At 28.3% G+C, this 18,640-nt stretch overlaps 1 protein-coding gene across 1 annotated transcript; it reads left to right on the top strand.

Annotated features, from left to right (window-relative positions):
- Window positions 1–703: 703 nt before the first annotated feature.
- On the top strand, window positions 704–1,198 carry LOC104880037 (transcription factor bHLH168). Its single transcript, XM_010655154.3, has 2 exons — window positions 704–973; window positions 1,130–1,198. The coding sequence occupies exons 1-2, from the start codon at window positions 704–706 to the stop codon at window positions 1,196–1,198; spliced, it is 339 nt and encodes a 112-aa protein (XP_010653456.3).
- Window positions 1,199–18,640: the final 17,442 nt, after the last annotated feature.

An 18,640-nucleotide genomic window follows, 5' to 3' on the forward strand; every position in this document is an offset into this window, starting at 1 on the left:
CTTGATAAGAATTTGTATAGATAACGAACCTTTTAAGTCATTATCGACTTCCCGACCTATAGGATAACTCTCCCAATTATTTTTGCCTTTGGGAATAAATGGCGCCGTTGATTATTACACATGTTGCTTTTTTTGGGCCCCACACCCAAAGACTTAAACACCCTCGGGAGCACAGAGTCATGCGCCAACAAAACAAAACGCTTTCACATGATTTCGTATCTCGGTTTGTCTCACTTTGCCTCTTTCAGAGTCGATTATAAATATAGCATCATTCGATCAAGTTTCCTCTGGGCAATATAGTATTTGATTATATCTTTGTTTATCAACTGCTAATGCTGTTGAGAGCACAAAATTGACCAAGGGGAAACCAAGGATAAAAGAAGTAATCAAAAGTTCCTTGGAAAGTATGCCCCGCCGCGGTAGGAGCTCACCCAGAGTTGATCGAAATGCATTAGAAAGAGACCGAAGACAGTACATGAAAGAACTATCTTCTAGGCTTGGTTTCCTCCTTCCTCCTCCACTCTCCAAGGTTTGTACGCTACTGTATTCATTTTTCCTCGTTCTCTTTTTCTCTCTTCATTGTGAAGTACTAATGAAGTTAGGGCATGTGGGCATGCATGGATCGATACATATATAGCGGTCGTTACCTGAGTTGTTGGATCAAGCCACCACTCATGTAAAGCAATTGGGACAAAGGGTAGAGATGCTGAAGCAAAAGAAGCAACTACTTGAAGGCAGTGATACTGATGATCAGATAACTGGTATCAGAGATCAAATGATGAGTGACTCATGGTCACCTGTTCTCACAGTGAGAGATTTGGGTTCTATGTTAGAGGTGTGCGTGAAGAGTGGGTCAAACAAGAAGTTCATGTTGCATCAAGTAATCCAAGTTCTTGTGGAAGAAGCAGCTCAGGTTGTAGCTCTTAGCTACTCCAATGTTGGGGATAGGATCTTCTATACGATTAACGCTGAGGTACACATATCAATTGAGAAACCCTTTTTATGTTCATACTAATTAATATGCTCCTGCAGGATAGTTAGTTTAGTTTATTCAGTTCATGATCCAATCTGAGTCTTTTTTACCAGTATTAAGTATTAACATCAATGACTTAATCGTGTACTGTTGCAGGCTGTTAGTCCTAGAATTGGCATAGAGACTTCAAGGGTGCATGAAAGATTGAAGGAACTGATTTTTTGAAGTACTTGCTAGGCTTTGCCTTCAAGCAAGATAGCATGCATGATTAACGTTTTACCTTTTTCGTCTGTTTGGCGGAAATATTACACATCGCAGAATCTCTTAGTTGTCCCGGTCCTCTATATGGACCCAATGAATTTGTATGGTATCTCCACTTCTTCTCAATCTAATTAAGAGAAATATTTTTGGTATTTATTATTTGGGATAGCTTTTCCACTTGAAATAAGGCACTCCACCTTCGCCATGCACATCGATGAAAAGTAAGGTATGTAGTGAAAATGAAGTAGGGAAAACAATATTATTGGAGGCGCATAAAATCAGACCACCTCCACCGACTGTCAAAGGCACCACCCTCCCAACAACTCATAATCTTGGTCAACCTAATAACTTGTTCCAAAAGAAAGAGGGTGTGACAAATAAAAATTGATAACACCAGGCCTAGGGTAGTGATAAGGCTTGTAGAATGAACTGTAGCAATGTGGAAAGTAGGCAAGAAAAATTCTTGTTTATTTATTTGTTTTAAATAAATATAATTTATTATATTTTATTCATATTTAATTCTAATTAACCAATTATATTTATATTAAATATAGTACCAATTGTTTTAATGAAATTTAAAAAATATGTATTTTTAGATCAAATTAGAAATATCAATTATTTAATTTCATATATTATTATTTTTTAAATAATAAGATAATTTTATTTAAAATCAAAATAATTAAATATTTTTATATAAAAAAATCAAAGTTAAATATTTCAAATAAAATAATATAATTTTATATATATAAAAAAAAAACTAAAGTTAAACTCCGTTAGTGACTACGACTTTAATCATTTTTAAAAGAATTTAAAATTGTAATCATTAACTACAAGTTTAAACTTAAAGTTTAAGTTATGATTGGTAACTATGATTTTTTTACAATTTTAGAAAAACAAAATCATAGTTACCAATTACAGTTTTATGACATGATAATTGATGTTATACAAACACGCTAGATTGAATATTATTTTGAAAATAAGTTTATTTTATGAAAAAAAAATTTAATGTGCTATTTTGGGTCAAAACTCCTTCAAAATATAGCAGCCATGCATATTTGTGAATTGATTTTATTAGCCAAATTCATTTTAGTTAGAGAAAGAAAAAGGAAAAAAAAAAAACCAAAGAGAGAAATATGCTTGCTTGCAATGAGTTTTGCGTGTCCCCTTCTCCCGTCTCTTGACTTCCAAACAATCCAATTTCGAACAGGTACTAGTTTTGAAAATCCCTTTGACTTCCAAATCGCTTTTTGTGAGCTAGGCCTACTTCATTCCATGCTTATGGATCAAGTATAATATTGAAATTTCATGAACCTACATGCTAAGGGGGCCCAAGGAAGTGGTTTCTTCCTCTTATCATACATGGGCGGTGCGATAAGTCAGCATATGAAGTCGGTTCAGCTCACGGCTGTGGTTTGGTCGTTCACAAAATGAAGATTAGGAATGTAAGGATCATGTTTGTCTAGCTATCATGCATGTGTCAATGGTTAGGTAATTTCTAAGGTACGTCAACATCAGTACTGAGACATCCACGGCTACCGCCAAGGAGAGGAAATCAAGGGGGCGTGTGAAATCAAGCTACAATTTGGCTACAAGACATGCATGACAAAAGAGTACAAGTCATGTCAGTGTTCATTATTCATCTCAGCCTTCATTTTTCATTAAATCTGTCAGCTGTTTACGATCATCATTTCATACACTGCTGAAATTAATTAATGGATGTAGGTAATAAGAACTTTGACTTTTTACTTGTAAAATGCATGCACAGGGAAAATAACTTTCGAAACATGCACTTCAATAATAAAAATCATGAACATACCTGAACTATTCTCCAACCCTCCTCTCATCTAGTCACCAATTACCACAAGTTGTTCTTTTCATACACTGAAGAAATTAATTAATGGGAGTAGGCAATAAGAACTTTCACTTTTGACTCTTGACTTTTGACTTTTAAAATACATGCATAGGAAAAATAACTCTCGGAAGCATGCGTTTCAACGATAAAAATCAATGTTTTAAAAATCGGATCGGTCATTGAACCGAAAAAGTTACCGGTTTACGGTTCACTGGTCGGACCGTCGATCGAACCGCTATCGAACCGGTTACGTCATAAATATATATTTTATTATTTTATATAATATAAAAAATTAAAAAATTAATAAATTCTATGTAAATTTTGACAGCATCTACTTTGTTTATTGAGTAACTTGAGTTTTGTCACAAAATTTTTTACCTGTAGAAGTCATCAATTATCATATATGATATTTATAATACAATATAAGATGTTATACATTCATAATGTCAATAAACTCAATATTTATCAAATAATCAAACTATTACTATCCTATAATAACCAAATTATCAAAGAGTTGTTAACTTAACACATTGTCCATAACAAATAATACAAATGTCAACCATAGGTCCACAACACTTAAATAATTACTCAAAATAAAAACATAACATGTCAATGTTTGAATATTCATGAAGATTTTTGCATACTAATAAATATAAAATTCATGTCTTCATTTATTTTGGAAATTGGAATATGGAGATTGAAAATGAGCATTTGGAAAACCAAAAAAAAAAAAATTAAAATAATTTGAACCGGTTTTTTCCCTCAGAACCGGCCGGTTCGTCCGGTTCACCGGTTGGACCGTCGATTCAAGCGGTCCAATCCCGGTTCGGTGTCCATCCGGTCTAATGACCGGACCGAACCGGAACGATGACCGACTGGCGGTCCAACCGATCGGACCGGCCGGTCCGGTCCGGTTTTTAAAACCATGATAAAAATCATGAATATGTCAAAATTATCCTTTAACCCTCCTCTCATCTTGTCGTCAATTGCCACAAGTTTTTTTTTTCTTTTATTTTTTTTACATAAGTTAAAGAGCTATTATATATATATATATATATATATATTTAAATAACATGTGATAATCAACTATATCACATGATTTTTCATTTTTTTCCTTTTTTTTTTCTTCTCCATGATACCCCCATCTTTTAAAAAAAAAAAAAAAAAATCGTTGGATTAGTGAAATGGTTTTAATTTCAATTTTTTTTCACAATTTCATCTTTTCATATTTATTGATTTTAATTATTATAAAAATTTTAAATATAAAATAACAATATAAAATAAATAATTAATGAGAACAAACTTAATCAATATTTTCAAAAAAAAATTGGTCATTGAATTGAAAAAGTGATGGATTTACGATTCATTGGTTGGACCGACAGTCAAATCGTAGTTGAATTAGTGATATCATAAATATGTATTTTATATATTATTAAAATTATAAATAAAATAAAATAAAATAAAAATAATAAATTCTATCTAAATTTTAACAGTATCTACTTTGCTTGTTGACTTTTTTCATAAATTTTTTTACCTGTAGAAGTCATCATATATCATATCTCTAATACAATATAAGATGTTATACATTTATAATGTCAATCAACCCAATATTTATCAAATAATCAAACCATTGCTACCTTACATCCATATATGAGCAATAAACCAATAATGACCAAATTATCAAAGAGTTGTTAACACATTATTCATAATAGATAATATAAATGTCAATCACAACACTTAAATAATTACTCAATATATAACATGTCAATATTTGAGTATTCATGAAGAATTTTTCATATTAATAAATATAAAATTCATGTCTTCATTCATGTTGATAATTGGGATATGAAGATTCAAAATGAATATATGAAAAACCAAAGTTTTCCACATCAAGCCCTTCTAGAGTCATGCCACCACCATCTTCATCATCTACAAAAAGTATTAAATATATATCAACAAGAAATCATTTTGAAGAAAAAAAATATAATTATTGAACTTTTATAAGTTTAAATATTCTACTAACCAATATGAGAACTTGAACCTTCCACTTCGTTTATTGGAATTGACACTTCTTCATACAGAATATTTTCCAATTCTTCAATATCTAGCTCTTCTGGCTCATCCTCATCAACTATCCAAAAATTTGTCTCATCAATGCATGCATAGTTAATGGGATCATAGGTTCTTTTCTTGTTGTAGAACCTAAAAAGGAAAAGCATATAATTATTCATAATTGTCAATGAAAAAAATTAAATCCAAAACAACTAAGAAAACATGTATATCAATTTTTTAGCCGCAAATTGTAATGAATGTATACAAGATCATTAAGTCTTTGATGTTCCAATCTATTCCTTCTTTGGGTATGTATACGTTCAAACACACCCCAATTCCTCTCACATCCTAAAGACGATGAAGTTTGGCTTAATATTTGAATGGTCAGCTTTTCAAAATGTGATGCACTATATCCATGTAGCTTCCACCATTCATCTAGTTACTATTTTCACATTAAAAATAAGCAAAATATTAGCAAGGTTAAAAATATAATAATTTATATTTTAAAGTTAGAACACACTAGTAAATATTAAATAGTAAGTAGGTAACTAATGAAAAAGAACAAACATACTAATAAATTAAAATTATGTTTTACTAGATTGAAGTACTTCATGCGTAGAATAAGCAAGGTCTCTTCCAAAACTTCTCAATCGATCACGAAACAACTTCAATTCATTCATTATTTCATGTTTACCTCTCATAACCTTCTAATCAATAACATCTATGGCACATCCAATAATTATTGGCTTATTACAAAAGTTTTCCTGATCATATTGGAAACATGGATTCAACCAATAAGCTATTGAATGAATGTTTTTATTTAGTTGTTGATGCCAAATTTGCTTTATGATCTCTATATAAGGCTTGTATAGTCTTTTGTTGTAGTTAAATGATTTCTTAATGCCCAAACGAGCCCTATACATGCCTTCATACACATATCCCATTGAAGGCCTCTCATCGCAATCAACAATATGCAATAAATGCACTACTGAAGCCATGAGATTCACAACTATCAAACAATTATTCCAAAATCTGTTATCCAAGATGATAGAAAATGCAACTCTGCTTTTATTATCCCTCGAATATCTAAAGTCCACAAAGAACTTGCTAGTCACCAAAGCTTGCAAGTCATGTTTATGATCATGAAAACTCTTGAGTGCAATGAATGTAGTAGCAACGCAAGTTGCATCAGGTCGGAAAATCTTTATCCATCATTTTCTTTTTCTCAACCAACTTAATCAAGCAACATTATTATACACAAAAATTGTCACATTTAATGCACATCTTACAAGTTCAACAACATGGTCCATCTTACCAATATGCTTAAAGATCAAATTAAGACAATCAATTGCACAAAGTGACCAATTGATGTGTTTATACTTTTGAGAAATCAATCTCCCTATAGCCACATAATTTGTTGCATTATTAGTCACTACATGAACTACATTGAGTGGACCAACCCATTCAATCACCTCATCAAATAGTTGAAACAAATTAGTTGCATTCTTGACAATATTGGAAGCATCAACATATTTCACAGATGATATTCCTTTAGGACAATAAACAAGGAAGTTGATGAATATTATTTGTATGTTATATGTCCAACCATCCCAACTTTTGCCCAAATTTCATCATAAGAGTTCACAAGTAACTGAACTTCCTTCTTAACATCCTTTAAAAGATTAACTCGCAACTGGTAGTAATTTGGACCCTTATATTCAAGACCAATTATAGATATAACATCTAACATTGGCCTGAAGTAGAAAGAATTCACAGCGCTAGTAGGAATTGATGCATCATAAAAGAATGTCCCAACAACCATATTTGCTTTCCAAATAGCTTCTTTCCCAGCTAATACACTCGTAATGGAAGGTTGAGTTCCTTGAGTATTTCTTGGTGCAAAATACTTATCCACTTTTGATTTTCTTTTTTCTTTTTTCACTACTATTTGTCATAGGATTTTGCATTTCCTGAACCTTTTCTTCATCTTCTAACATATTCCCTTCAAATTATGACACATTAGAACTATAAGGATTTCTATATTCATATGCTTCTTGGGCTACTTTCTTGGAATTCACAAACTTCTACAAAGAATTTTTCATTCGAAATCTAACATCAAGAGGAACATATTTACATGGACCAATATCATCTTTCACTCCAGCAAGGTGTTACTTCATTCTATGAATACCCCCACTTTTTGCAACTTTTTTACAATACAAACAAACAAAAGTTTTCCTTCCATTTACATATCTTTATTCAGAAACATGCTCCCATGCATGGTCGATCTTACCTCTACTTATTTGTGAATTTGTTGAATCTTAACTAGAGGATGGGGTCAAGTTTTGATTCCATTTCTTATTTCTCTATCAAATTGTAAACAAAAATCATAATTTTAATTATAAAATTTAAAAAATCAAGTTGTGGACCTCGCATTTCGCACGATGTGTTCCCACTCGATGGCAAAACTCACTTTTTATTTATTTCTAAAAAATTGATTTTTAGAAAAAGACTTGGAGTCACCACTTATTTTAATTTTTTAAAAGGAAAAACAAAATAAGAAAGAAAACCCTATGTGACTTCTTATTTGGAAAAAATATATCTACAAAAACAGAATCTAGATCAGGGGGTCAAGTTACCTATTAGGATACGGTGGTGAGGCGTAGCACCCCTCTAAGCCTGTATACGTACGACCTCTACTAAACGAGTTAAGAGAATTATGATAATTAATTAATTAATTAATTAATTATGGATACCGAGAAAATAATCATACAAATGACTATGTACAAATTATGGTGAAAATCAATATACACAAAAATAATGATGAAATCTAATTACAAGAATACACAAAATAAATAACAAGAGAATTATGCAAAATGATTTATTGAACTAAATAAAAAAATATTAAAAAAAAGTTTTCAAGAAATTTCAAAAGATTTTATTAAAAATGATTTTGAATTAATAAATTATTTATTTACAAAATATTTTCTTCAAGTGATCTAATTCAATTTTATTTGTATTTAATTTTCAAAAAAAAGGTTATTTACACTTATGTGTCAAAAAAATTTATTACAAAATTTCAATTTGGCAACAAAAATTATTTTTACTTGCTTTTTAAAAAATGAATGAATATTTACAATTTTATTTACAAAAGTATTTCAATTTGTTTTCATTTAAAAAAAGTGATTTATACAAATTATTTAAAAAGAATATAACTTTATTTGCAAATGAATTTTTAATTAAAAATTAATTTTTGGGACAACTTTATTTATAAAACAATTTTTGGACAATTTTTATTAAACAAAGAAATCTTTGAACAATTATTATTAAAAACAATTTTTCAAATTATATTAAAAAAATTATTTTTATTTATTTTCCTAAAGTATTTTTTCTTAATTTTTATTAATAAAAAAACTTTCTTTTATTAAGAAGAATATTTTTAAATTATTATTTTATTAGAACACATTTAATGAATTGTTCATCTTACTCAAAACAAAAAATTTTAATTTGTTCAATATTCAATTCTGTACACACTCAATAAATATATACAAATAAATGTTTACAGAAACTAATAAAAATAAAATCAAATAAAAATGTGAAATAAAACGTGTATCCAAATAAGCTTACAACAAGTTCAATGTCTTCTTACATCTTTTCAGTCTCACTTTTTTCCATGAAATTTCGTACTCCACGTGTCATAAATTCGTACTTAGCCAATAGAATTGTAGAATAGACCCATGTAAAAACAAAAATAACTCAAATATAAATATCTAAAAATGTATAAAATTCTTAAACAAATATTCAAACCTAAACTTCGAATTAGTCCAATAAATTTCGTCAAGTAAAAATGGGCCAAAATTAGCAAATATAACCCAGTATAAATATCCCCATACCAATAGCCATATTGCAAAATTTCCCAATTAATTACCAAAGTATAAGCATAATTAGTCAAGCTCAAATATAATAAATCAAAATAAATCCAATTAGACCTAAATTTAATATCTCATAATTCAAACCTAATTTAATAAACAAACCCAAATTCACAATTAAAATTAAGCTCAATCCATGCTAACCCAATTCACAATCAAAACCAAACTTAATTTAATAAATAAATAATTAAATAAATTAAACCTAAAATCACAAACCATCACTGCACAAATAAATAAATAAATAAATAAATAATAATAATAATAATAATGGAAAATGGGCTTGATGGGAAAGTGAGGAAATGAGAAAATGAGAAAAAAGAGGAAGGGGTCGTCATCCGGCAATGGCTCGTTGGCGGTGGCTGGCCGATGGTCCTACCGGTGGGTTGTTTGTAAGAGGCAATGGAGCCAAGGCCGGAGATTTCACTTTCGTGCTTGGAGCTGGCGCTGGAACAACTACTGGTGGAGAGGCGAGAGAAGCCGATGGAGGAGTTGTTGGTGGCGGAGAGCTGCAAGGAGAAGAAAAAAAAATGCAAAAGAAAATGGGGGTCGACCCTGTGTGGGTGTTCGAAGTGGAGTGTGTGCTGTTGGGGAGGAAAAATATGGAGAAAAAAAAAAATCTCAAGGCGACGTGTGTGGGAAGCAGAGAAAAAGCAAAAGCAAAAAATCCAGAAAAAATGGGGTCAGCCCCCTCTGCCAGTGGGTGGATCCCAAAAAATATGGAAGAAAAAAAAAAGGAAGAAGTCAGTAAAAATATCCAGCCCGTCTACCCAAAATGATGAGAGATGAGTAGCTTAAAGAAGAAGAAATCCAATAAAAAAAATTGGGGAAAATGAGATGGGGGCCAGTGGTGTTGGGAATGGGGGAGATACGAGGGTAGGTAGAGGAGAGAGGAGAGAATAAAGAAAATAATAATAATAATAAAATATAAAATAATAAAAACTAATAATTAGATAATGGAGAGAGGAGAGAATAAAGAAAATAATAATAATAATAAAATATAAAATAATAAAAACTAACAATTAGATAGTAAGTGAACAAAAAATATCATATGTAATCGAAATTTAAAATTTAAGGACAAAATTAAGTTCAAAATTAATGTAAAAATAAAATTTGGACAAATTTTGCAGTCTACACAAGTCATCAACAATTTAAAGAAACTTCACATTAATTTAGAGAATCAACTCATCAACAATTTAAAAATCAAATAATTAAAGAATTTTACATTTATTAATTATTATAGAAAATTTATTTAAATTTTAAAAATCAGAATTTTATTTTAAAATCAAAAATTATTTGAAAAACATACAATTATTTGAATTCCTAATATTTCCAAAATTTATTTTAATTTCTAATGTTTTCATTAATTTATTTAAACTCAAATTAAAAATAATTAAAAATCAATATAAAATAAAAATAAAGTATATATATATATATATATAATCTAAAGTCTAAATAAAATAAAATGTGGAAATGATTCAAATTTCAATTGCAATAAATAAATCGACAAAAATTTCAATAAATTGCAATTTCAATATGCAGTAACTAAATGAGGGATAACATATTTTAATCAACAAAAAGTATAAATCAACAAAAATTAAAACATTAAATACTAAACATAAAATAAAAAAAATTAAATATTAAAGTTAAAGACTTAAACTGTTAAACTCAGCCACGAGCCACCAAAAACAAGGATTTCAATCGGCGGCGGTAGGCGAATCCGGCGGGACAACACCAATGGCAACAATTCCAATGCTGGTAGCAGTGCTGCAGCTGGAGTGTGGGGAAAGATGGTTGATGCTAAAAGCATAAAAACGAAGTCGTTTTGATGAAGAGAGAAACAAATGGGTTGAACCATTCGATTCAGAGAGAACCAATCGATTCGTACGATTCATCGATTTGATCGTCAATTCACTCGATCTGATGTCGATTCAACCTTTGGACAACTCAACTCATCGAACCAAATCAGAATGAGGACTAGCTGGCGATCAAACTAGTCAAAGCGACCGATCCAGTCTGATTTTTAAAACCATGAATTTAGTATAAAAATAAATATATAAGAATAAATTTAGAGATTTAGGATATAAGATTTTATATATTCTTACTAAAAGAATATTTATTTATTTTATAAATTTTATTATATTGTCATATTATTTTATTGTTTGTATTTTTAAAATTTTTAAAATTTTCAAGTTAATCAAAATCGATGATTATGGTTTTAACTTTTTGCTTATAAGCTTAACTTGATTATGGTTTTAACTTTTTTTCTTGATTAAAATGTTTAATATTTTTATTTAAAGAAAATAAAAACTTAGTTGAGGTTTTAAAATTTTGTTTTGTTAAAATTTTAAAATTTTAATTTATATGAAATAAAATGCATTTTTCTCATTAAAAATGTATTTAATCATTTATATTATTATTTTTCTTAATTTTGTTAAAAATTAAAATTTTTACTTATTGAAGTTGTGCACAGATCAACATAACCCTTAAAAAAAAGGATGCCACACTTTTTAAAAAAGGAGGGTACCAATCTTTTATGAAAAAAACAACACTGAAGTGTGTTAAAAGTATCATCGTACTAGCAAAGATGTATCACTCTTATTTGGATTATAGTAAGGCTTGACATCTTATATAATGATGAAATTACATTAATTGGATTGATGTTAGTGCAAAATAACACCATTCTTTTTTAGGGTTGTGTCAATTGGTATTATTATACAATAACAACCACTTAATTCACACTACTTCATCACTTCATAATATGTTGAACAGTTAATGAGTAGAGCATATCTTACCATAAATAAAAGAAAAGTGGTATATCATTCTACCAAGATTGTGTGAATTGGTGCAATTTTAGTATTCAAAAACTTTAATTTTTAATAAAATTAAGAGAAAATTAATATAAATAATTAAATGCAATTTTTTTTATTCTTATGAAAAATGTATTTTATTTTTTATTTTATATAAAAAAACTTAATAAATCAAAATGTAAGAATTACAACCAAGTTTTTATCTTTTTTCAATTAAAAATATTAAACATTTTAACCAAAAGAAAAGTTAAAACTATGATTAAATTAGATACCCATAAGTAAACAACTATAAATTTATTCATTATGTATTTATTTTTATATTATTTTTTATTATTAATATATTATTTATTATATATTATTATTATTAATTTAAAATAATAATAATAATAATGTGGCACATCGGATTTTCATGTGTCAAGTTTAAAAACATGAATAAGCATGAATTAAAAAAAAAAAATTCCATTGAGCAACTTTTCTTTTTTTTCAAAAAAAGATTGTAGTATGATACTTGACGGCAAGTCATGGAGGGGAGAAAAGTTGAAAGGCAATTTGAAATTTTGTTCATGTTCATATTGAAATATATGGTTATTGAATTACCTTTTACAAATGATTAATTTTTATTTTTATTTTTAGTATGCCTTTACATAACTCTCCCTGGACTCTCCATGCTGACATCATTTTATATTTCTCTCTATACACAGCCATATAGTTTTTGTCTAATCTTGGGCGGTGGGTCATTCCTGGGGATGATGCCCGACAAGCCCTATATCGCCAAAGTACTGGTTCTCGGGTGTCGACAACTTGAACAAAAGATCTATTGAATGGTTCTGGTTCTTCCGGTCCCGGCAAGTTGGAAAGGGCTATTATATGGTTTTGTCTGACCGTGGGCGGTGGGTCATTCCTGGATATGCATCCAAATTAGTACTCAGAGGAACAGTGTGTGAATCAACTCTAATAAGATATGTGCATGAGAGAGGCCCCGACCCGGAACTGTTTTTAAAATCAGGTTTTTGTTTTCAAAAACATAAAATTATTTTCAAAACTCCATGACGTGTCTAGTACGTCATTTTAAAGATTAGAAAAAATATTTTTTATAATTTATTTCAATGTATAATTTTTTGATAATATATTTTAATTATTTTCTATTGTTTTTTAATACTTATTTTTAAAAATAATTATACATATATGAAAAATGATTTAATAAAATACTACCAATGAAAATTATTTTTAAAAAATATTTGAAAACACAAAAAATAAATTAAGAATGTTCTAAGTCACTAATAGACTTTTGTTTTACACAACATTAAAGATTTGTTTTAAAAAATATTATCAAAAAATATTTTTTTAAATTATTTAAAAATGTTTCCCACTTTTTCAAATTTCCTCCAAAAACATTTCCAATATCACTAAAATATTAGGTTCTGTTTGATAATTATTTTTTATAACAGTTCTAAATGATTTTTTAAAATTATTTTTTGATGTTTTGTAAAACAAATATATGTTTAAAGTCAAAAATATTTTTAATATGTTTTTTTAAAATATATCTATACTTTTTTTATTACTTTTAAATATATTTTCAAAATAACTCTTATATATAGTGTTTGATTTTTAATCATTTTTATATTTGTTTAATTAGTTTTTAAAATAATCCTTAAGAAATAAGTAAAAATAGTTACAAAATATTATCTAAAAACACTTTATTTCCTATTTTTAATAACAATTTCATGCCATTTTATTCATAAATATATTTTTATGTTTTTTTCTCACTCAAAAACATAAACTATTTTCAAAAGAGTTATATAATACACCTAGTCTTTCCTGTCCTAGTCTTGTCTTTATAAGTTCAACTTTTTATTTGCATTGTGAAACTTTTTTATTATAAAAAATTCAAGTAAATATATATATATATATATTTAAAATTTAATGTCACCTTTATCGTCCAAGTCAATCTTAAGAAAAATAATTTATGATACATGCATTCAAACAATAATTGATCAGAAATATATATATGAAAATCATTCTTATCCCCAAAATTACTTTTATGGTTTACTTTACTTAATTTCACCAATATCAATTTTTTTTCTCTTAATTAAACCAAACAGTCTTTTTAGTCATTTTTTATTTATTTATTCATAATATATTATTTTTTTCTCATTATTTATTTATTATTATTATTATGTTATGTTTAAAATGTTCATAAATAATTAAAACTAGAAAATGAAAGAATAAAAAAAATAAAATTAAAAATTAAAACCTCAAATGAAGAAAGAGGGGAAAATAAAAATACCACGTGTCACACTGACTTGTCATATTGATTTTGTTTTACTTGACGAGGAGCCATGGAGATGAGGAAAGTTGCAATGATATCTTGAAATTTTGTTCATGTACACACTTATTGAATCACTTTTTAAAAGTTGCTTTTTTTGGTTAGTATACCTTCACATAATTCTCCCGGCCCCTGCTATACACACTGCTAATTTTCGTCATTGGTGGGGCATGTGGGCTGGGTTTCTTCTATCTACATGTCCACCATACGTAACGCTGATGATTTTCGTTGTTGGCGGAGCCTGTCAGCCGGGTTTCTTTAAGGGAGAATTGGGCTTTAGACCCATTTGGTTTTGATAATTAATAAAGAATCCATCAAATACCCATAATTGATTACAAGGATATGAGATGAGAATAGATAAAAATACTCACTTGACTCATTTTTGTCTTTATTCTACCACCCTTCACATGCTACTATTCTTTCTTATTTAACCATTTTTAGATTTTTCATTATTTTTTTAAACTCTTTTATAAATAATTGAAAAATCAACATTATTTTTTTATTTTTAAATTATGAATAAACAAAAATTGTATTAATGATTCAAAGACTATTTTGGAAAATACTTTCTAAAAAAATATTAATTTAAATAAATAAAAATTACATTTTATATTTATTTTTATCTTTTATATTTTAGAAGTAAATAATTTAATGATTAAAATACTATTTAAAATAAATATATTCACTATTTTATTTTATTTTATATTAAAAAGTATTTTAAAGTTTTTTTTTTACTATTATAAAATAAAAAGTTTAATTTTTTTTAATCTTCTTTTTTCCTTATTTTAATAACTTTTTGAACATGACTTTTAGTAATAAGTTATATGAAATGTTACAAATTTGTTTATTAAGGATTTATTTTAATGATTTGAATTAATTGAAAATTTATTAAAATAAGAAAAAGAAAAAGAAAGAAAGAGGATGGATGAAAAGTTTTTATTTTAAGTATTCAATTAAAATGTTTTCATATGACCTAATTTTAGAAGTGAATTATATCAATACATAATAGAGATTGAATTTTTCTTATATAAAATGGTTGAAAGGTATATTTACTTATTTTAGATGAAAACAAGTAGTTAAAAATTATATAGATTATATTTGAGTTTGGTTTTAAAATATTTTTCTAGTTTTTATTTTTTATTTTTAAAAATAATTTTTATTTTCTATATTGTCTCTTTTTGAAAATATTTTTAATTAAAAAATGAAAAGTATTTTTTAAAATGAAAATTGAAAACCTTGTTTAGTACTATTTTTTTATATGAAAATAAAAAAATAATAAATTTTATTTATTCATTTATTGCACCACTGTACAATTGTATTACACTAACTGTACAAGGGAAATGTACTAAGTGTACAAAGGTGTACAAGGCTATCATTTGTGAAATATTATAATCGATTATGAGTCATTCCTTTATTTTTTTTATCACTCACGAATTGTACACATATGTCATACACTTTTTCCAATATTTTTCCTAATAATAATTTTTTGAGAAAAAAATTTTTAACCTTAAATCATCTACCATCTTCTCAACTAAATCATTGGAAATATGGTTAAACACTTCTACGTGGACACATAACTTATGAGGGATATAAAATTTGTGTCATTGTACAAAGGTATTACACTAACTGTACAAGGGAAATGTACTAATTGTACAAAGGTATACAATATTACCCTTTGTGAATTATTTTAATCAATTCTAAACCACTTTTTTATTTTCCTTGTCACCCAAGGATTGTATGCCTATGTCATGCATTTTATTTAACTTTCACATAAAAATTCTAATATTTTCCCTAATAATGATATTTGGGGAAAAAAAATTGATCCTAAGGCATCCATCATTTTTTTAACCAAACCATTGGAAATATTATTAATACACCTACATGAACATATAACTTATGAGAAATATAAAATTTGTGTCATTGTACAAGGGTATTACACTAATTGTACAAGGAAAATGTGCTAAGTGTACAAGGGTGTACAAGGCTCCTAATAGGTTTTGTACAATTTTTAAATAACTTGAATTTGACATTAAGATGATTATTGATAGTTTTTTTTTTCTTTTTTTACCAAACTATCTCATTAAGACATTCCCTACAAAAATTAACACATAGGAAATAAAATTAAAATCAATCATGTTTGAATTGTTCATTATAAGTAAACTAAATGAAATATATATTTTTACTATTTTGCCTTTATAAACATAATTTCATTGTTATCAATAGAGATTAAAAAAATCATATTTAAATGGAATTATAAATAAATAAAAATTATTTTTATAATTTTTTTATTTTTTTAAATCATTAATTTAAATTATGAAATTAGTTTTAAAATTAAAAAATATTTGTTGTAATTATAGTTTTGAAGATTTCATGATTTTTATCATATTACTTTGAAAAAATTGCTTTAATAAGAAAGTATTTATTTAATGGTTTTAAATATTTAAATCTTTAAATCTTTATTCAAAAATATTTAGGATTAGTGTGGAGAGCAATTATGTAATTTTGGAATGGAGAAATTTTGAATATTTTTTAAGACTTTAATTTGGCCAATTACCCTATTTACACTTTCAAAATTATTGGAAGGTTGGTAAATTAGTCTTAAAAATATTGTCTTCTTAATTAATATTATATATATGCATGTGAGTGTTTACATAATTTTTGAAAAAATAATAAACACCATGTGTCTAATTTGCAAGTTAGAAAAAAAAATTAATAATATTTTATGAGGTATTTAAAAAGTATTTATTATATGTTCTATAAATTTTAAAAAATATAATATTTGATGATATCTAATTTACAAGCTGGAGTAAACAAATAATACTAATATTTTATGAGATGTTTAAAAATTATTTAATATATATGAGAAATAATATAAGTTTGAAATAAAGAATGATATTTACTATATATTATGTAAGTTTTCAATATATTTAAAAAATATTTATTATATATTATGTAAGTTTGAAAAAAAAATAATAATATTTGATGAGGTATTTAAAAGTTATTCACTTCAAAAATATATTTGATAATAATAATTTTTAACCATCTTTCATATTTGAGGAAGAAAAATAATTGAAGTTGGTTCCACTATTAAATAGGTGAGAGAAGGGTAAAAGAGTTAAAGAGAGAATGAGAAAGGTGGGGTGAGTAGTTACTTTTTTCATTTAATAGCCAAGGGCGTTTTAGGGATTTTTTAAAGACAATATCCTTACTTTTAATTTCCATTCTTTCATTGGGTGTTGGGCTTAAATATGAAACTTATATGGACCATACATTAATTTTTGGGCCCAGCTGGGCCCAAAACACAATTTTCCCTTTCTTTAATAGCACTCTCGTATTGATATGGTTTTGGGGTTTGCGTCTGAGGTGATCAATAGTGAAAGTTCTGCACTCTAAAATGTGGGAAAGAAAAGGCAAAACAAAACAAAGGGATATCGACCAATAGATATCAGGGAAACCCTAATGCCAAACCTAGCTATGAGAATGATAGCTCAAAGAATATATGGTTTTGTCTAATCTTCTGCGGTGGGTCTGTGATGTCCCACATCAGATAGGGGAGAATGCTCTTGGTGCTGTATATGTAGAGGCTCCTTTTAACCAAGTAGACACGTTTTAAAGTCGTGAGCGCTCCTTTGGGTCCAAAGCGAACAATATCTACACGTTGGGAGCGGGTCATTACAAATGGTATCAGAGTCGATCCCCGACCCCGGTGTGGGGGTTTGTTTGGTTCCGTAAGGGGTGTTTGTCTGTTTGGCCCCGTAATCCCATGGGACACAACAAGGACGTTGTGTCTGCATGAGGGGTATCTTTGATGTCCTACATTGGATAGGGGAGCAAGTTTCTGGCATTATATACATTAAGGCTTCTCTTAACCAAGTAAACGCGGTTTAAAGCCGTGAGGGCCCCTTTGGGTCCAAAGCGAACAATATCTACACGGTTGGGAGCGGGCCATTACAATTTGTGATGTCCCACATCGGATAGGGGAGAATGTTTCTGGCGCTATATATGTAGAGGCTTCTCTTAACCAAGTAGACGAGTTTTAAAGCCGTGAGGGCTCCTTTGAGTTCAAAGCGAACAATATCTACATGGTTGGGTGTGGGTCGTTACAAATGGTATCAGAGCCGATTCCCGACCTCGGTGTGGGGGTTTGTTTGGCTCCATAAGGGGTGTTTGTCTGTTTGACCCCGCAATCCCATGGGACACAACGAGGACGTTGTGTCTGCATGGGGGGGTGTTTGTGATGTCCCACATCGGATAAAGGAGAATGTTTTTGGCACTATATATGTAGAGGCTCCTCTTAACTAAGTAGACGCGTTTTAAATCCGTGAGGGTTCCTTTAGGTCCAAAGCGAATAATATCTACATAGTTGGGTGCAGGTTGTTACAAATTGTGATGTCATACATCGGATAGGGGAGCAAGTTCCTGACGTTATATACGTAAAGGCTTCTC

Source organism: Vitis vinifera, chromosome 1 (genome assembly GCF_030704535.1).
Source record: "Vitis vinifera cultivar Pinot Noir 40024 chromosome 1, ASM3070453v1".
In the NCBI taxonomy this organism is placed as follows: Eukaryota; Viridiplantae; Streptophyta; class Magnoliopsida; order Vitales; family Vitaceae; genus Vitis; species Vitis vinifera.